Here is a 21,646-nt window from a genome sequence, read left to right on the forward strand (position 1 = left end):
GATTTATGTTTTTTGTGTCTTTTCCATGTGAGGTTAAAAGATATGCTCCTATATTCTTTTTTAAAAACTATTAACTTTTTCCTTTCATGTACTTGATACATCTGGAACTGGTTTGGATTCATGATGTGAGGGAGGGATCTATTTTATTTCTTTTGGGCCATATATTCAACATTTAAAGTATTTTTAATCATCAATTTTACTCCCTGATCTGAGATACCACATTTATCATATATTATTTGCATATATACATCGATCGGTCTTCCTCCTGAACCCTCAACTCTTTCCATTAATCTTTGTTTTGTTTTCTGTGCCAATTATTACATTTCATAACTACCTTACTACCCATTACTTTATTTTTCTTGATATGAGGTAAAGTATCCTCCCAATTTTTCTGTTTCAGATTGTTTATTTTTTAGAATTTTATGTTTCTTACTCCCTTGCTTTTTTAAAAAATAGTTTTGCCACAAATGCACCTCAACTTTCCATGTGTTTAACTGCAGATCAGTGGAATCACTTTTTGTGACTTTTTCACTAAACATCACATTTAAGGGTACTTTTGTAAGGTTATTTTTGAACATTAGCTCTTCCACACAAATTTTTAGAATAAGCTTGTCAGATTCCAAATAATCCTATTTAGGTGTTGATTGGAATTACTTTGAAACTAGAAATCATTTTGGTGTTAACTGACATCTTTATAATATTGGTTTTATCATTCAGAAAGAGAAGATCTCTCCTTTCATTTAGGTTAACTTTAATGCTTTCAATATAGTAATTTGTATTCATTGCTTGTCTGATAGTGCCATCAAGACTATATACGAGCTTATCTTCTATTTCTCTAAAGTATTTTGTGTAAGAAGAAAATGTTTGTTGTAATCAAACCACCTGGTCTTTGTGGGAAGATTTTACACTATCAATCCAATTTCCTTAGTAGTTACAGTCATTCGGGTGTTCTGTTTCTTCTTGACTCTGTTTTGGTAATTCATATTTTTCTAGGAAGTTGTTTCTTTCATGTTCTTTAATTGCCAAAAGTTTGCTCATGCTATTCTCTTGCATCTTATATATTTCTATCGCATCTTGTAGTTATATTCGCTTTTACTTTCCCAATATTTTTGTTTGTTTTCTCAATCTTGCCAAAAGTGTGTGGATTTTATTATTGTTTTCAAAGAACTTTTAACTTTATTGATCTTCTGTACTGTGTTTTGAAACTTTAGGGGAGCCTGGGTTGCTTAGTTGCTTAAGCGTCTGACTCTTGATTTTGGCCGAGGTCATGATGTCATGGTTTGTGAGACTGAGCTCCAAGTCGATCCCCGTGTCACTGCAGAGCCTGCTAGGGATTCTCTCTCTCCATCTCTCTCTCTGCTCGCTTGTGCTCTCTCTCAAAATAAATGAACATTTAAAAAAAAGAATATAAAATTGCTTTTAAATTCCCATTCTCGCCTTTTAAAATGCAGTACTTGGTTGAAGCATATCACATTGTAATATTTTATTACATTTGACCTCAAAAAATGGCTTTTCCGTCACTTAACCTAATATTTGCTTTCAATTTCTTGTTTTTTTTTCCTAGCTATTAATTTTGGAAGCTAACTTATTTTTCAGCTTTTTCTTTCCTAATATAAGCACTCATGACCATATATTTTAGCTACATCCTAGGAGTGTTGATAACACATATTTTTATTTTTTGAGTTAAAGTGTTTTCTGAGTCCCATTATAACTTCCTTCTTGATCCATGAATTATTTACAAGTATGAATATAAATTTTAAAAGGCAAGGAGTTCTTTATTATTGACATATTGAAGTCGTCTTTCTGTTGATTTATAATTTCAACTTGATCAGGGGATGTGCCCATATGAAAAGCTGCTTGAAATTTATTGATATTTGCAGGACCTTTTCATTTTTTAAAGTCTTTTAATTCTGCTTAGCTCTTAAAATTATATCCATATATTATGCCGGTGAAAATTAATAAATGATTCAGCCTATTTCATTAATATGGAAGCCAACCTAAAATATCATACTTTGAGTTCCATCATCACCTAAATCAGCCATTCTACATGTGTTTATATTTATTTGTAGCTTACCATGTTCTGAAAGGATTCAAGGAGGCCCTGCCAACAGCTGGCACACTTAAAATTGTACCACAAACACAGATTATCATGAAAGCCAAATAAAAATAGTACTAGAAAACGGAGACAAATTTTAGACCTTTTTGTTCTATTACACTGCTTTCTCTTGGCACACCTTGAGGACATTCACCTTAGAGCATCCAGCTTAAATTCATTTTTTTTAATTACATAGCTGTGCCCTCAGTAGGACACACAAAGAAAGGATAGAGTAAAACGGACCTCCTGTAGCTTTCTGGGGGCTCAGAAGCCATCACTGAATGAGAAGCGGGGCCTCTGGTTGAGTCCAACTTTCTGTTTTCCTTTAGTGGTGACACTGTTCTTATTCCTACTCCTGATGGTAATGGCGACGGTGGGGATAGCGTGGAGGGAGTAGCAAGCATCTGTGCATCAGGCACAAAGCTTAACACAGAGATTATTTTAATTCTCACAATCACCCTTTCAAGTAGGTATTGTGATTATTCTCACCTCACAGAAGAGGAAACTGTCCAAAGGAGCCTAAGATGAAGGGACTTGCCCCATGAATAAAGTGATGACTTAGAAAGAAACCCACGTTGAACCACTCCATTACCACTTTCCATACTCAGACTAGCTGTGGCTCTCGGTTCAGGGTGTGCTGGAGGAAGCAGCCGGTCAGGGGCCAGGCGATCAGGCTCCTACAACAGCCTTGTCCCTGGCTTCCTGGTGGCTGGGGGGCAAACACCAAGATCTCAGCTGAGAGGACTCACAGGCCAGTGCAGGGGGTTTGTACCAATCTCCTTCCACATGTACCTTTAGCCTCAGACGCCTACCCCTTCCTTTGGTGGCAAATGAATGGCTGCCGTCCTTGGGGGCTGAGTTGTCAGACATCTCCACACACCAAGAGAATACATAATAGACAACAAAGATGTCACATGGTCCAGTTTCTCCAAGATCTTACTAAATCAGTCTAAACATCCTATGCTTTGGACATTCTGTTGCTACATTCTGAATCACATTCTAAGCAACCATCGCAATGTCTCATTTTTTCCATTAGTAAGATGATTATAGTACAGAGTGATCCATAATGAGCCCCAGCTCAAGTAATGTGGCTTTCAGTTGGCTACATTTTAAATAAATCTTTCTTTGTTAATTAATGCACCTTATCCCAGTGTTGTAAGTAACATTTATGTTCCTAAACTGGGCAGGGTAAAAGAGAACCACACCCAGAGTGGAGGATCCAAAATCCTCAAAATCAACATGAATGCAACAACCATCTGAAAGCAAAGTTTTAAAGTTAGTTTTTGTGCTTGCTGTAAACTAAGGAAGTTGTGCTAGAGTCTACAAGAGAGTAAAAAGTGATGTGATAATTAGGTCATGAATTAACCCCCTGGAACTTGCAGCTCTAAATTATTTTTAAAGACCCCCTTCTCACCTCCTAGGATATTTTGCGCATGCAAAATGCCTAATTGACTAATAAGGTACCTAGCATAAAAGCTAATTAATGAAAATGAAAACACTAAAACTCAGGTTATTTAGTAACCAGAGCCTGGAGCCAGATCCCAATTAAACCACTCTTGGGTGGAGGAAGGGCTCGAAATACCCAATAGGTTCCATCTGGCTGTTTCAGTGGGTCAACCTAGAGCCTCATGTTCTTTCCAAATCAGCCTTTCCACTCTCTCCTTTCCATTGCAGTGAGGAGCTAAGGACAGTCCTCCTCACACCGCACTGGGGACTCCCAGGCTCTCCCACTCACATGTAAGGGGCTTGGCAGCTAAGGAAGCCAGCTGGAAGCTAGCATGATTCACTAGCTCTTCTCAGCCCAATCCCTTTTGTCATTCATTCCACCAAAGGGGCCCCTAACCTTCCAATCTCATTTGTACCCCACCCAGGAGATCTGATAATGGTCCTGGCAGAGCTGTGGCTTTTCATAACTTCTGGCAGGGGCCTCGCTGACCCATAACATGGCTACACACATGATTTCTTCTCATACTGTCTTTGTAAATTGACCATGGCTAACCTTGCTGCCCTAATCAGATCAATCAGAATAACATTTCTTTAGCTGCTGCACGCTGGCAACCTCCCGGGCTGAGGCGTGACTCAGAGTCAGGCTCAGATACCGAAGGCAAAGGCGGGTTTTTGAGTTTCTAGTGGTCTCAGGTTTCCTTTGCTTTTATCACAGTTGGTGAGCTTTGTAAGGCCCTGTGTTTACAGCCATGCAAATTAGCCTCAGCTGGAGAGAAATCAGGTCAGGCCTAACTGAAATCAAGCTCTGGGCCAGAAGGTATTTTATCAAAAATTGAAAGTGGGGCCTTGGTAGTGGGGTCAAGGCAGACGGTCCTGAGAAACACATGGACAGCTTTGTCCAGTGGAACCTGAAGGCATGGCTTGGCCTCTGGACCCTGGAAACTCAGAGAGATCGAGAAGGGCCTAATGGCGAAGGGCTGCACCAGCCAATGGGGGCTGGCCAACTTGACCAATGGCTGGTGCTGCCAGATGCATTTTTGGTTAAGTAGAGACAAGGGTGAGAAGGGACGCATGGCATCTCTGAAGGAAGAAAATTGTGGCGTGAGTTTGGTTTGCCTTTTATCCCGTGTTACTCACTGATGAAGGGCCGAATGTGCAGTTTCTTCTACTCACACACTTGTAGACACTCAGTTTTAAGATGTGTATGGGAAGGTGTCCACACATAGATGATCTGATATTTTCCATCTTTAAAGCACCTTTAAAATTTTAATGTCTTCATTTATTTTTGAAGGAGAGAGAGAGAGAGAGAGAGACAGAGCATGAGCCGGGGAGAAGCAGAGAGAGAGGGAGACAGAGAATCTGAAGCAGGCTCCAGGCTCTGAGCTGTCAGCACAGAGCCCGATGCAGGGCTCGAACTCACGAACTGTGAGATCATGACCTGAGCTGAAGTCGGACGCTTAACCGACTGAGCCACCCAGGCACCCCTGGAAAGCACCTTTAAAAACGTACCCTGCGGGTGCCCCAACAGTTACAGAAACTAAAGCCAGAGAGGTTACGTGACTGGACACACAGCTACTACGAACTACTCACCTTTAAGACAAGATCTCTGGTGCATTTCCATGGCCATCCTGCCCATCATATTCCCTTGCCCTTCAATTCCCCAAGGACATACAGAAACTTGCTTTATTTTAGGAGCTATTGGCAAACATTCCCTGAGCTCCTGCACATCTGTGATTCATACAATGTGCCATGATGCTGTCAAGCAGCTCGATCTATCAGACAGTGCCTGAGCACAGAGATGTTGGTTCCCATCTAATTGTCTTGTCTATCTTCTCATAGGTGAAATGAAAGTTGGTGGATCTTGAGTGTTCCTATTTGTAAAGTGGAAGTGAAGTAATGACCAGATCGTTGTAATTCATCAAATTAAAGTTTGCATCTTTTGGGGCACCTGGGTGGCTCAGTCGGTTAAGCGTCCGACTTCAGCTCAGGTCACGATCTCACGGTCTGTGAGTCCGTGAGTTCGAGCCCCGCGTCGGGCTCTGGGCTGATGGCTCAGAGCCTGGAGCCTGCTTCCGATTCTGTGTCTCCCTCTCTCTCTGCCCCTCCCCCGTTCAGGCTCTGTCTCTCTCTGTCTCAAAAATAAGTAAACGTTAAAAAAAAAAATTTAAAGTTTGCATCGTTTGACAGATGAGACCTGAGACCCAGAGAATTTAAAGAGGTTGCCCAAAATTCAGTAGTTGGTTGAGGTCAGAGCCAGAAGTAGAACGCAGGACTATGGACATGAAAGCCGCTGCTTCTTTCACTAAACAATGACCAGGGAATAAAATTTAGCCTTCTGCAAGTGAACTTGAAGTCAGGACTTGTAGTTAAATTTAGACCAACAGACCATTTGTCAAATAATTAAGACCACAAGCTCTGGGGTTCTTGTTAAATTCATTTCCTTACCACTTAAGGGCTGTGTGAGGCTGGACAAGTTATGTAACCCCTCTAGGCTGAAGCTTCCTCACCTACAAAATGGGAATAATAGTAGTAACCATTTTACTGGGTTCTTGTTATTCTTAAAGAAGTTAATACATGCCAAGTCCTTAACCAAAAACCACTTACTTAGCATTAACTATTATCATCACTACTGAAATCTTTGTCATCTTCACTTGATAGACATTACATAAATGCAAGGAATTATTAAGACTGATTTCTGTCCATATTAAGCATGAACCTGTGAGAACACATGTATGCACAGTGTATACTGGAGATGTGTGCACTTTGCAAAGCATGTACGAGTTTAGTTGAGAAAGCATCCAGTGACCTGGTTTTGTGACTTAAATACACACACAAGGTCTTTGCCTGTTCTGGCAATAGCCTCACATCCTTCTAGCTCCAAAGTGGAGGCCAGAGGAGTCACTGCATTGGCATTCAGCCTTAAATTGCTGTCTAGCTCCATCCCATGTCACAGTCTTAGAAAAGGGCCCAAATTAAGCATAAATGAATGAGGTCCAGAAAAATCTATGTAAGAATTCAAAAAACTTTCTTCAACCAGGAGGAAGGATACTTTAAAAAGTATAAATGGGGCACCTGAATGGCTCACTTGGTTAAGCGTCCGACTTTTGGTTTTGGCTCACGTCCTGATCTCATGAGTTGTGAGTTGGAGCCCCTCGTCAGGTCTCCACGCTGGCAGTGGAAAGCCTGCTTGGGAGTCTCTCTCTGCCTCTCTCTGCTCCTCCCCACCCCCCACCCCCAAATAAACAAACATTAAAAATATATATACATAGAACGATTCTCTCATAGCCTGTCTTGTAATATCTAATCATGTTTTTGTTTTTCAAAACAAAATCTTTATTCAAATAAATCTTCACTCCCTTTAGATATGGAAGATTTAAGAAGCTCTGTGTGTGTGAGTGTGTGTGAGTGTATATACGAGTGAGTGTGAGTGTGTGTGTGTGTGTGTGTGTGTGAATGTGTGTTGTGGAGGTGATTCCAGGATCAGTTACAAAAGGGCTAAGTCTGATACTTCATGCATTTTTATACTGCAATCATTCATTCTAAGCACAGGAACTATGTCAAATAATAACTTGTATTCTGTTAATACCTACAAGCCTTCCTAATATGGACTTGGCTCCCAATACTTGTCACCTTATCGTGTGGATAACTTGCTCTCATGGTCCACAATGAAGAGACTTAACACGACTCAGGAGGGTGCTGAGGGGCCGTTACTCTCTTGCAACTTCCCCTTCTCCCTGTTCTAAGAAGCGAATTTAACGTTGTATCTTGGCATTCTAAGATGCCCTCTTGTGGTTGGGGGAGGTAATGACCATCCTAAGGATACTACAGCTGGCTTGAGGTACAAGTCCAGATTGTTACTGTTTTAACAGCCAACAGAGAAATATAGTTGAACTCCAAGAATAATATTCAGATTTAGCATTCTGAAAGAATCATTGATATCCATACTTGACAAGCTCTAGCCACCTTTTATATATATATATATATATATATATATATATATATATATATATATATATATATATATATATGTAAATAAAGTAAAAGTACAACTTAACTTTTTGGGCCACCTTATTTCCAAATAAAATTTGCAAGGCAGAACATTTGTAAACGAGTGCCTGTCATGGAATAGAAGCTCCTGTTTGCTTTTGGTAGATCTGGCCAGTCAGCTGCCGTTAAGCTGAAGAACAGGAAAGCCCTTATCATTCTAGCTATCACTCAAGGAATCTGGACATAGCACCACCTCAAGATCATATATTGGTGCAATCAACACGCGGGCAAGTTATTTCACTCATTTCTATATATGATAACCCCTAACCTCACTGCTCATTTTTCAAACACACGAGAAATATAAAGGGGTTGGCAAATCATCCCCACTCCTGGGGGAAGAATCGTGCACGTACCTTACCGAGGCAGCCCAGAGAAATTATCTCTGTATACAAAAGCTGAAATTATATAAACTTGGAAGGCAACAGGTTATGAAAACCCTATAAATTTACGTTCAGACGTCCAAACAATGTTCTCCTTCCACTCTTCTCCCCTCCCTGCCAAACTGAGACACCAAGTCTGGGAGTTGAGAGTTACAGCTATGATCCTCGCCAAAGTGACCAAATTACAACTGAAGGCTCTTGGCTCCAGGACGTTTCAACAGACTAGTGTCTGCTGAACCATCACCACCCCTCTCCAGCTGCCCTCCCCCACCCCAAAGGGCTTAGGGAATAGCCTTTATCTCATTAATTCTTAAGATGTATCTATGAAAAAGGCAGAGGGAAAGGAATGATTTTATGTAATTTACAGAGGAGGGAACAAGCGAGAGATTATTTATAATCCAAAGTGAGATCGTGGCCTTTCGAGACAGGAAGAACAGTGACAGGTCCTGCTGATTTCTGTGAGTTGTAGGGCGAGTTTAGGAAGCAATTGGAAAGCGCACCAGAGCAGCCACTTCCCCAACAGGTACCAGGAGGACGCCTCGCAGATAATAAAGGCAGATTCCTGGCTCAGTGTCAAGGTGCCGAGCTACCTTTCCCAGGAACAAATGTACTTAGAGACCGTAGAAGTAGGGCATATTGACAGGGGAAATTCTGTTCTACAGTGCAAACGACTACCTAAACCAATGTAAGATGAACTCCCAGATGTCTGCATGTGTCATTAAGGGAAGTTGTAGAATTGGATGAATCCTGAAAAACAGGAATGGTCTAGAGATTACCATTTGCAAGTAGTTTCAGGAATGGACACACTAATGTTTTAAGACTCCTCAACAACCTTGGGAATGAATGACGTTCAAGAATTTCTTCATAAAACGTTCCCATTAGTCCATAAACTAAGACGATTAATACACATTTCTAGGAAATAAAGTACTTTCATAAGCATGATTTCATTTCATCCTCATAACAAGCCTGTAAAGAGTTGCTATTCCCCATTTTATAGAAAAGGAAACTATGGGAAAGTGAAATGATGTGCACAGAGGTAATCAGGGACCAAAAAAAAAAAGGAGCTGGTACTGAGTGTTGGTGGTGCTGACAGGAGCTGATGTTTGCAGCTTCCGTTCTCAGTTTGGTGACTGCCATGTCAAAGTGGCAGAATGGTCTGGTGTCACAAATGAGGATGGCACATGCCTGAGTACGTAATACAAATCTGTGTTAGTATTACAGCTAATATTTATTTATTTCACATTTTCATTCATTCTTGAGAGACAGAGAGAGACAGAGCACAAGAGGGGAAGAGGCAGAGAGAGAGGAGATACAGAATCTGAAGCAGATTCCAGGCTCTGAGTTGTCAGCACAGAGCCTGACACGGGGCTCGAACCCATGAACTGTGAGATCATGACCCGAGCCGAAGTCAGACACTTAACCAACTGAGCCATCCAGGGGCCCCTACAGCTAATATTTAAAATAGTTGGGGGGCGCCTGGGTGGCTCAGTCGGTTAAGCGGCCGACTTCACCTCAGGTCACGATCTCACTGTCCGTGGGTTCGAGCCCCGCGTCGGGCTCTGTGCTGACTGCTCAGAGCCTGGAGCCTGTTTCAGATTCTGTGCCTCCTTCTCTCTCTGACTCTCCCCTGTTCATGCTCTGTCTCTATCTCAAAAATAAATAAACATTAAAAAAAATTTTAAAAAAAATTAAAAAAAATAAAATAGTTGGTAGAGTCAAAGGAAAACAGCTCTAAATCTATATATATATTGTTGTTGGAGCGATACCTAAAGCCTCTTTTTATTCTAAGATTTAGCTTCCTATTAGAAGACTGACTTTGAAAAAAGAAAAAAACTTGGGCTGATTTCACAATGTAGGAAATACTTTGGATTTGCCCAAGTGTGCCTGTATTTGTTGATTTTAATAATGGCCATTCTCATTTATAGATGTAGGCTCATTCATCCCAATAAAATATGTGACCATCGTTGATGGGGCAAATTCATGTTTAAATTAAGGGGAAATGAAGGCACATCCTGAGGCTCTTGTACATCCTCTCAAGTGTCTGTCACTATTAACACCTTTCCAGTTACAAGTGTGCAAACCCTCGAAGTCATGTCATCTTCCCAGGTCTCAGTTTCTCGAGTGCCAAATGAGGGTACTGAATTTGGTGGCTGGGAAGGTGCCTTCTGGTTTTCAGATTAGAAGATATTACAGGACGGGATCCCTGCCCCACTGAAGAGTGTATGTATCTGTTTACTGACAGCCACCACTGGCGATGGGAACTTCAAATGCTCCTAGAGAAGGAGAAATAGAAACCAGTATCTGAGTTTGAGTTCAGTGGAATCTTAACAGTTCTGACAGTTCTTTCTGAACAAGGAATGCAGCCTGCACAGAGGAAGGAAGACCAGCTCCACTTAAGAGGTATTCGCATAAAGGTCTCCATGCTGGCTGAGCCCCTACAGCCAAGATTCAGAATGCTGGAGTTTTAAATCTCCAACATACGCTCCACTCCAATCACTATAAACAAGACCGATTTGGCCAGGGTTCTTCCTGGTCATCTTGTGTGGGAATCATGCTGTGGTTAAGCTGATGAAGTTGGCATCTGATGCTGAAACTCCCCAGCTGCTCAAAAACTCTGTAATTTACTTTCACTTTCATTTTAAGAGAAACAAACAAACAAATAAAAAACCTGGCTCTGAGAGGAGACCAAGGAATCCATCTTGATGCGTGAAATCTGACCACGGGCATGGAGAGAAGGCTCCTAAGGGACAGGCTTAGAGCTTTTGGCATTGATTCAGTTCATTGTTTTAATCTTAAAATCTCAGCCCTAATGTAAGTCACAAGCTCACTGAAAACTCCAACCAGTCTCAGGACCAGAAAGCCCAGTAGATGTACATGTCTGCCTCTACCTCAAGAGAAATGTGAAGACTATATACGTGCACAGATTCTACAGGATGCCCGCAACCTTGCTGCTCAGAAAGATTAAAGAGTTCAAATGAAGGGTATTTTCCCCCTCAGACAGGGAAGCAAAATAAACATATCAAGTACTAACTGCCTTAGTGGAAATCCTCTGTTGAATAGGCAAACAATTATGAGATAAGAAATAAGAATAAACAACCAAATGCTTTGATGTTTCAAAAAAAAACAAATTCTTTGATGTTTTAAAAATACTCATTTGCCAAAACAGAAATAATTAGCTTTATGAGTAAACAACATGTTACCAAGCATCCAGAGGGAGAAACAAAGGGGTAATACCAATCCGAGAAGAAAGAGAGGACAAAAGTAAGTTTAATATGATATTGTGTAAGAAAACATTCAGTGGAGTTCCTGGTTAGCCAGAAGAGGCTCCCTGGAAGAGGTAAATCTAGGCTAGCTTTGGAATACAGACATTCTTCTTTGGCCTTTCATACAGAAGCAGTAGTCTTCTGTGTCTATAGATGGTATTTAATAAACCAGCTGGCCCTTAAAGCACATTTATTTCTATCTTGTATGAATCTCACTGCATGTGAATACATGATATATATACATATAATACTATACATATGTATATAGTACTATATGTATAGTATATATATGTATACATATGTATACATAGTACTATGTACATATGTATAGTATTATATGTATATATATATCATGTATTCGCATGCAGTGAGAGTATATAGTATATATACTAGCATATATACATACATATATATACATACTAGTGTATATATATATATATTATATATGTATATATATGTATATATATGTATATATATACATATATATATATATCACGTATTCGCATGCAGTGAGATTCATACAAGATAGAAATAAATGTGCTTTAAGGGCCAGCTGGTTTATTAAATACCATCTATAGACACAGAAGACTACTGCTTCTGTATATATATGTATATATATGTATATATATGTATATATGTATATATATGTATATATATGTATATATATGTATATATATGTATATACATATACTATATACTATATATAGTACATATGCATAATATATATATTTAGTATATAATATATATATTAGTTGACTCCTTACCAGTAACTGATAGTTTTATTAGAAAAATTCGAATTGTTTCATGCAATATGTCCTCTTAAAAGAGTTGAGCTGATATTTAGTTATTTTTAGCATCACATTTTTATTATTTTTTTAAGTTTATTTATTTATTGTGAGAGAGAGGCGGGGGAGAGAGGAGCACACCTGAGTTGGGGAGGGGGAGAGAGAGGAAGAGAGAAAGAATCCCAAGCAGGTTACGCATTGTCAGCACAGAGCCCAACGTGGGGCTCAAACTCAGGAACTATGAGATCATGACCTGAGCCAAAACCAAGAGCCGGACTTAACTAACTGAGCCACCCAGGCTTCCCGGTGTCACATTTTTCTCATGAAAACATAGTTGCAATGAATCTGACAGGTGAAAGACTTTGATCATGATTTTCATTTGTAACTCAAGTCAGTGGGAGAACCTGATTTGATTAACAGAAAACTGGACTCGGGTTTTGGTCCTATTTTCCCTTACAAGGCACACTGATTTCATAATCATAATATTACTTGAGATAGGAACTGATGGATGAAGCCTGCTATATAATTTAACAATAAAGCGTTGATGATAACATCATTCATTATTACACTTTTCAAAACATTTCCTTCAAAATCTCTTCAATTCAATTTCACAACATCCTGGTGGGTCAGGTACACTCAGATATTGTTAATCTTGTTTTAGAGAAAAGGAAAAAATATGGCCTAGAGAATACAGATGAGCAGCCCAGACTCACAGAGCAAATCAATAGCAGAGCCACAGGTGAACTATACTTTTTCCCCAGCACAAGCTATGCTATCATCAAAATGCTAACGCCGAGAGATCACAGCAGTGACATCAACAGTAACATGACGAGAGTAGCCGTCATTTGTTGGGGGCTGACTGTGTCAGGAACTGTGCTGAGCAGGACATATCAATTACCTCATTTAATAACTACTTACAATAACACTGTGAGTAGTCATTACCTCATGTCGCAGGGAGGGGATGGGGCAAAGAGAGGAAGAACTTTGAGGCAGGTTGCACAGCTGGCACATGGCTCAGCTGCGATTCAATTTCACATCTGCCTGATGGCGTGGGGAATCTTGAACTTGCTCTCTGTTGTAAGGCTGGCGGCCTCTGACTTCAAGTCCCCAGGTCATTGTTCAGAAGTCAACGTATCCAGGAGAACTATTCTGAGCACTCCACTTAAAACTGCAGCCCCGTCCCAACCGTGCCCAAATCCATCTTCCGTACCCTGCTCTATCACATGGTTCAATGTTTCATTTGTAATGCTGATTGTTAATATAAGTGCCACAGGCCAAGGTTCTTTGGGGTTTTCTCACCAAAGCATCCCAGATGCTCAGACCGTGCTATCCGATAAAACTTTTTATAATGACAACTCTTTAAATCTGTGTTATATGGTAGCCGCTAGCCATAAAAACAAAACTGAAAAGTGGCAAGTGACAATGAAGGCCTGAATTTTAAATTTTATCCAACTGTATTAAATTTAAACAGCCACATGTGCTTAATGGCTACCACATTGGACCACATGGGCCTAAAGCAAAACCTGGCATAAATACACTCCCAATAAACATTTGCTAGATGAACGAAATTATACATAAGTGAATGAGTAAAACATTTTCCATAGAACATGCATACTAGTTCACTAAGTGCAAATTAAATTTTGTATTTTTTTCAACAGAATAGTTGGAAAATAGTCCAGATTATTAAGAAAATGGTTTGAAAATTCGGGTGTGCCTGCAAGAATAAGCACAGATTTCTCAAACTACTGACTTCTTTTCGTCATCAGTGACTTAAAAGCTTCCAAAGCTTCCAATCAGTGACTTAAAAGCATTCCAATTCAATAATGAATTCCCATGTATGACAAAAAATACAATTACTATAGTCACCCAATACCTTTTTGACCTTGTTCTTTTTCTCATAGGTCTCTGACAGAGGCTTTTTCTTCTGCTGAGTTGTGTCTTTGGAGAATAAATACTCAAATTCACTAGTATCCCGAATATCAGGTTCTTCTAAGGAATCCCATAAGGTTGGTGTAGCATTTTGGCTTAAAAGAAAAAATGACAAGTTAAATATTAGAATCAAAACAGATGAGAATAGAATATAGTAAAATCTCTAATTCACTTTATGACTCATTTTTAAAAATATGTGTGTGTGTGTGTATATACATATGTGTGTGTATGTATATATATCCTAATAAAGCTGGAAGAAAAGTTTTTTGTGCTATATCTTTTTTTTAAGTCAAAATATACTATAGAACATCGAAGCCAACACACATTTCTAAAACTGAATGATCATTAGACGCAATCAAAAAGAAAGAGATCTAGAGAAAACATGCAGGACCAGAGATCCTGGGATTCACATAATCGAGGCCATGTAAGCTGTTTCTCCCTCAGTCTGTGGCATTTCCATGATAGGTAAAAATAGGCATCACGTACACGCTAAAAAGATAACCAATTCTGGGACATTCGTGGGATAATTCTTGTTTTCATTATTTTTTTAGAGAATGAGCAAGTAAGCGAGAGGGGGAGAGGGAGAGAAAGAGAAAGGCACTGGGCCCAGCATAAAGCCCAAAGAAGGGCTCGATCCCATGATGTTGGCATCATGACCTGAGCCGAAATCAAGAGTCGGATGCTCAACTGAGCCATCCAGGCACCCCATTAATGGGATAATTCTTAATAACAATACTTAAACAGAATAAAATTCTTCACCTTTTCCTAAGTTAAGATTTACCTTCTTGTTGGACTTCTTCTAATACTTTTAAAAGTGATTTTTAGGATTAGCTTGGGTCAAGTCAGGGCAGGACCCATAATTTGTGAACAGACTGAGTTCATTTAGAAGTACTTGATTTATAATACTCCGCCCCAACAACAGTATTAACAATGAAAACAAACCAAAAAACTCCACTGAACCAGTCCGCACAGGGATTTCAACTAAAGTAGCCATGGGGAGGCTGTGCTTTTGTTTTTGTTTTTTGGTGTTTTTTGTTTTTTGGGGTTTTTTTTGTCGTCAAAAAAAAACAGGGAGGGGCACCCTGGTTTTGAAACAAAGAAAGGGAAGAAGCTATGGAAAATCAGGTATAGAAAAACTGCCTCTGAGAGCAGGCTCAGAGAGGTTACCATCCAGGCTTCTTTTAGTCAGAACACATTTTCCCCCAAATGTCTACTTTCTTATTTTTAAACACATTTAATACCCATGGACAGACAAACATAATATTTCATCTACACATTGTTTTTCAAATGTAAGTATATAGTATGATCCAGAATATTTTTAAGTACTTACCCTTGTTTTAACATGTATTTTCTCCATCACTGAAAACTAAAAGAACTCTTATTACATGGGATGGTCCACACAATTTTTTGATGTTAAAAGGCAATTTTCATCATGTTCAAAACAGGTGGGAAGATGGACTTCTCAGACCCGGGTGTTCACATTTTGCTATATGTCTGCCTTTCCCATGAAATATGAACATCTTGATCTGTCCAGATTCACTTCTCTCCACTTCTTTTATTGTAATTTTTCTAATATAATATTTGAGCCATTTAAGAGTATATGTGTGACATGTACAACATATAAGAGTATAGTGAATACCTGTGAAATCATCACCCAAGAGCTAGAAATTTCCAGTGAAGTACATCCATCCATGTGCTCCTGTCCTCCCCCACTCACTTAACTCCCATTTGGAACAGGAACACCATTAATTTCAAGGGTTAATCTCAGCTGCACTACGGAAGGGGGTCTCGATGGCAGAAAAGAGCCAGGGGATTTTGGAGCATGCAGCCTGTTAAGGGCTCCTGGTCTGGGCCTCAGGGAGGTTCTCGGAAGCTGAGGAGAGGGTGTACAGAGAGAGATGGTGTGATGCATAAGGGCAATTGTTCAGACCCATCCATTCCCCCCACCCCATTACCCTCTCATCCCTGCACCTGTACTGCTTGGCCCCAGCTCCAAAGACTGTGAGCCCACACTTGTATGACTAGTGTTGCAACTCACTTCTATTCTAGAGTAAACTGGCTTTGACAGCTTGCACGCTTTATCACCATTTACTACACATTGTTTCTGTGGGAAAAGGCATTTCCAATAATGAATAGAAGAATTTTGGAATACTACCTCTCAGTGAGTTGGGAGCAAATGGCATTTGGTGGAGGAGTAACAAGGACTCACTCACAATAGACCATCTCATCTGCTATAATGATCAACTCCTTTCTCATCACTGAATGTAAAATTCTAGCTCAAAAGAAGAGGAAGAGGGAAGTAGGAGGAGGAGGAGGTAGGAGGAAATATTGGGGAGGAGGGAAATGGTGGAGGAGGAGGGAGAAGTGGAGGAAGAAGGTGAAGATACTCACAAGGAAGACCAAAAATGAGTGCCCTGGAGTGCCAGGGTGGCTCAGTTGGTTGAGTGACCGAGTCGTGGTTTCGGCTCAGGTCATGATCTCATGGTTCATGAGTTCGAGCCCCATGTTGGGCTCTGCACTGGCATCATGCAGCCTGCTTGGGATTCTCTCTCTCTTTCCCTCTCTCTCTTTCTCTCTCTGCCCCTCCCCCACTCGAGCTCGCTCTGCCTCTCAAAATAAATAAAAATTAAAAATTAAAAAAAAATCAGTTCAGGTGAGTAGTGAAAAGCAATCTAGGTCGATGAGAGACAGTGCACATACGATGGAGAAAAATCATATTTTACTTCCAGTTCCCCAGAAGACCAAGGCTAAAATTTGTCATGCACACATTATGCAAAGTGCTTACCCTTCTGGTTGTACAAAATACTCAAAATACCATTTCTTCTCTTTGTAACAAACACACCCCAAACAATTTTAGTTTTGGACACGAATAAAACACTACACAGAATCTTTACAGCCTTTTAATTTAAAAGAAGTACACATGCTCTGAGGGTACAAAATCACTTTGAGGGGCCCATGATCAGAGAGACTAAATGTGTGAACAGCAGGAAGCGGCCATGATGCTGTTTTCACGTAGGAAAGTTAGTACATTCACCTACTTTTCATTTGGCTCAACAATGAAGCCCTAAACTTACAGTAAAACTAATAAGAGCTTGAGTATTGAATTGCTTTCTTTCTCAAAATGGCCAACTACATAAGGAGGGAAAACGTAATGATTTTCTCCAGCATGACTTTGTCCTATGTTGAACAGTGGGCAAAGGGCCCATATCCCAGTGGTACTGTGAGACCACCACTGCGGTCTAGGATGTTGGTTGCTGATGAAGTCTTGAGGGGAATGGAGTGGAGACAGGCTCGTGAGGCAGGTGTGGAACAGTTCCATGTGCTGTCACAACACACTACCCCACGGCTGACAGGTGGGATTCGTCACCCTGGAATGTCTGTACATTAATTTGAGAACATTAATAAGGGAACAGAACTCGAAATAAATATTCTGGGAAACATTTAGGAAATGTCCTCTGAGTCTTGAATGGGACAGAAGGAATAATAATAGTACTTTAGGTAATCGTTAGGAGCCACTTTAGGATCTCTCTCTCTCTCTCTCCCTCTCTCTCTCTCTCTCTCTTTTTAACCATTCAATTGGGAAGTAATAAAGTATCAGCGTTTAAAAAAAAAGTATCAGGATTTCCCACACATAAACTCTTGGTCCTTATTCTTTGGTTAGAGGAAAGGGGCCAATATAAGGCACATAATCAACTTAGTTCACCACATGCTTAGTTTTAAGTCACTCCCCACTCCTCCTGCAGTGATTTCCAGTTGCTTTATAATTGTGAATTTCACAGTATTTTGTTTAACATCCTGCCTTCCACAGGCAAAATGTTACATAAATTGAAAGATTCACCACCACCCACCGATTTGGGGAATAAGTTCAAATATTTATGTTTAAAAATATGTTTTCTATTTGTTGTCCTTTACAAACAAATTAATTTCAAATCTAGACATTGGTTAATCAAGCAGCAGCTCAACACCTCTCTCATTGTCCTCTTGACAGACTCTGAAAGGAGGCAGAAGAAATTCAATCCAAATATGTTCATATGGAAGTTTCCAAGCAACCTGTCTTGCTGCCTTACAGAACCCAGCTTAACAAGCTATACAAATGCAAGATTTGTCACACTGGCACTTTCTCTGAAGGGCAACAAGGTAGAAGATGGGAGGGCATTTGGCAGTTAGGGGGATGAGAGTTCAAGCAGAGGTTTTATATTTTAGGATGCCCTTCTGACCTAAAGAGCTAATGACTCAGTTGTGTCTGGTTCTTCTAATAAAACCTGAAAAATTACACGTACCTGTTAAATATCCAGATCATAAGGTTGCTGATACCATCTAAAGACAAGACAGATATTCTAAACATCTTCAGTGAACCTGCAGTATAGGTTCAGGCTCAGTGTCTTTATGATTACTGGCTAGTTGTAGGGATGTTGGAGAAGGCTCTAACTTACACCAGAGCTCTTCTCTAAGAAGAGTCTGTCAAATGGAAGCTTTATCTTACAGAAGGATCTGAAATTGCACGCACTGTTTCTCCCAGCATCAGTCTGTAGAGAACACAGATAAGACCTGGTGGAGACAGACATTCTCCCCCTCAAACACTGCAACCTTGTTAATCCAAGGTATTCACTACAAACCACATTTGAGAATGGAATACAGTACACAGATATCCAACTGGTAAGGATAAAATGTCACTCGTGCAAAATCCTGGGAATTCACAAGCTGAGAATGGGCCAGGGGATGGGCTTACCTTTTATCACTTATTTGGATTCTAGTCCAGTATAAAGGCTTCATGGGGCAACTCGGCTCAATGGCTGGCTTCCGAGGACATTGGCTAGAAGAAGGGCCAACTCCAAAGAAGAGTCCAGGAGGAGGTGGGGGTGCAAGTCCTGGGGGTGTTGGAGCAGGAGGAGGCCCCCCACTGTTGGGCAGAGCAGGGGAGTTGGGAAGTGGTGGTGGAGGGGGAGGGGGAGGAGGTCCGGCACTTGGAGGCAGAGGAGGCGGTGGGGGTGGAGGAGGTCCGGCACTTACAGGTGGGGGTGGAGGTACAGGTGGCAACGCTGCAAGTCCGGGAGGGAGGGGGGGAGGAGGAGGGGGAGGGATGGCTGCTGGAAGGGGTGGGGCAGGAGGGGGAGGCGATGCCTTTGGCTGAGGTGGTGAGATGCCTTCCACAGACTGAAGTGGTACATGGACGTCTTTGTTGTCATTTGGGGGAGACAGCTGGCTTAAAGAGGAGATATTCAGCTTTTTGGGTATTATCTGGTTACTTCTGATGGTCTTGCCTTCACCTTCGCAGGGTTTAAGGAAAGTCTCTCTGTCTGTCTGGATGCACACATTTCTGTAGGTCTTTGGAGGGTGGTCGTCATCGGTGGAGACACACGCGTCTCTCATCTCCTCACATCCTCCTCGCCACCGGTGTTCTATCTCATGTTTGAGATTCTCAATGGTTTCTTCTAGCCTTGCTGTAACCGCTGCATGCTCCCCGCGGATATGAAATGCCTGAAGTTCAAACTGAGCCTGTAGAGATATGAATGGGAAAGAAAGTAAAGATTTTAGAAAAATCAAATATAGCAGAAATAAAAAAAATATTCAGTACCATCCCTGTGCCACCATAGCCCAGGCCACATCAACACAGGGAAACACAGAGACATTCTCTTCAGAATCCAACAGGGTATAAATTTCCCTTTATGAATTCTCCAAAGACTTAGATAGTTGGAGTAGAAGCGTAATTGCAGCCAATCTGATCTCATGGGAATAACTGCCATGGATTAAGGCTTAAAGTAAAACTATCCCCTAAGAACTTTCACCCATTTTTAATATCAAAGGCAAAACAAACTCCGTAAAGATTTGAACATGCTTGAATATATCTTTGATTATTTTTAGTTTGGAAAAAGAACACTGTAAGAAAAAAAGAGAGCTCCTTCTGGCTGTGTACCTTAGAGACACATAGTCTCTAAGTCATAGTCTCCCTTAGAACACCTCTTCTATGCCATTTCTGGGCCAACACAGCAGAAACAAAAGGTGTGAGAAGAAGCTGTAACACATGTGTATTTTTTAGAAGTTTCCATATCAAAGCTGTCTCTGATCAGTATCTGTGTCTGTTTCATAATCTTTCATAATATAGTAATAAATAAGCTATACAAATGTACAGAAAATGAGAATACTAAGATTTGCTATTTTTCCCTTCTACATACCAACATTTTAAACTGCATTTTATAAGACCCTCAGCTGTTTAACCGTTATCTTTTCAGTTACTTCAGCGCCTCGAGTCTGTGGTTTTACACTTAGTAGCACAGAGCTGGCAAGCTCTCGGTCATCAGCTCGTCTGTTTTCCAGCCTTCAAAGTCATTTAGCCTATTATGGTTAAAGGGGAAGCACTTAAATTTATGATGTTATTAGGGTTTCCAGAATCCAGTTTTACAGTAATTAAATATTTCTGGTGAACTTAGTTAATGTCTGCCTTTCTCATCGGATTATAAACTCCACGAGATGGATCTGCCCCCCATCTCTGTATCCCAGCAGCTGACGTGACAAGCACATAATATTGACGAGATGGGTAGGTAAAAACCACTGTGATGGTTCTATCCGGTCATTATCCTATGGACCTTCCTTATGGCCTAACAAAACCCTCTCCACTGTAATTTCAGCCCACAGATATGTCGAACACCAAACTGTACACAAGCATAGATCCCTTTTGCATGGAAAAGGTAAAGAAATATGTTTAATGACCTCATCAGGGAAGGTAAAGACATATGAAGATTCTCCACATTAAGATACCTTTTAACTATATTTTTACTAGCTCGTTTCCCTCACGAACCAACCCCCAAATAACCATGGTCAGTAGAACTAGAGGCAAGGTTTTTCTAAAGTTGGTTTTCTCACATGTGGACATGGCAGCCTGATGCAACTCTCAACAAACTGCTGAAATCCAGACACTGTCTATTTCTTGTACAGCACAGGGGGCTAGGCGCCTGAGCTCTGGATTCGTACTACCTGGTCTGCATCCCAGCTCAGCCACTTGTTAGCTTTGTGACCTCAGGCAGAGAACTTTGTGTCTTCAAGCCTGAGTTTCCCCAAATGAGGAGGATTGTGAGTCATCTCTAGGGTTTTGAGAAAGCTATAGAACATTCGAATAAATGTTACTATTAGGTACTGCTGCTAATGACAATATTAGAATAAAAGACCAACAGATTTATAGTCATTCTTCAAAATTTCCAAATAAGGCCACTTTTGTGGAGTGATGGGAGCAAAACCAGGAAAAGCTTAAGCAAGTCTAAATAAACAAGGTACTACAAATACAAAAGTTTGCCCAAAATTTCAGGAGTTGTGCTATCAAATACCTGAAAGTAATTTCAAGTTTCATTCAACGATGTGATCAAAATAATCTGTTTCAACATCCTACCTGTCGCCATTGCCCTCTCCCTCCCCTGCCCACCTCTAATACATCCCAGCCCTGAGTTCCACGGAACCGCTTACCAACATTTCAACTTCATTATAGCGACTAGTTCAGTTCTGCCACATCACACTAACTCTTGGTGGTTGTTCCCAACTAACCTTCCAAGAAGGTTGAGAGTCAAATGACATTGATGAGCCAATCATTTTACTCAGTCTTCAACTTCTTAATAATAGAAACAAGTTGCAAAGACATGTTCCGCAGAGAAACTTTCCTTTTATCACGTGACTGAGCTGTGTCTGCAGCAATCACCTTGGTCCCTTCCATCC

General features: G+C 40.6%; 1 protein-coding gene across 5 annotated transcripts in view; it reads right to left on the reverse strand.

The window, feature by feature from the left end:
• FMN1 (formin 1) overlaps window positions 1-21,646 on the reverse strand; it is a 428,550-nt gene that overhangs the window by 182,987 nt on the left and 223,917 nt on the right. For all 5 annotated transcript variants that reach the window (XM_019435304.2, XM_019435301.2, XM_019435302.2 and 2 more), the window contains 2 exons: window positions 18,675-19,441; window positions 13,890-14,040 (listed from right to left, as the gene is read on the reverse strand). In XM_019435304.2, coding sequence (XP_019290849.2) covers window positions 13,890-14,040; window positions 18,675-19,441 — 918 coding nt within the window. The remainder of the gene's footprint in view (window positions 1-13,889; window positions 14,041-18,674; window positions 19,442-21,646) is intronic.

The sequence above is a fragment of the Panthera pardus genome, unplaced genomic scaffold (assembly GCF_024362965.1).
Source record: "Panthera pardus isolate Hobbes unplaced genomic scaffold, ASM2436296v1 HiC_scaffold_24, whole genome shotgun sequence".
Lineage (NCBI taxonomy): Eukaryota > Metazoa > Chordata > Mammalia > Carnivora > Felidae > Panthera > Panthera pardus.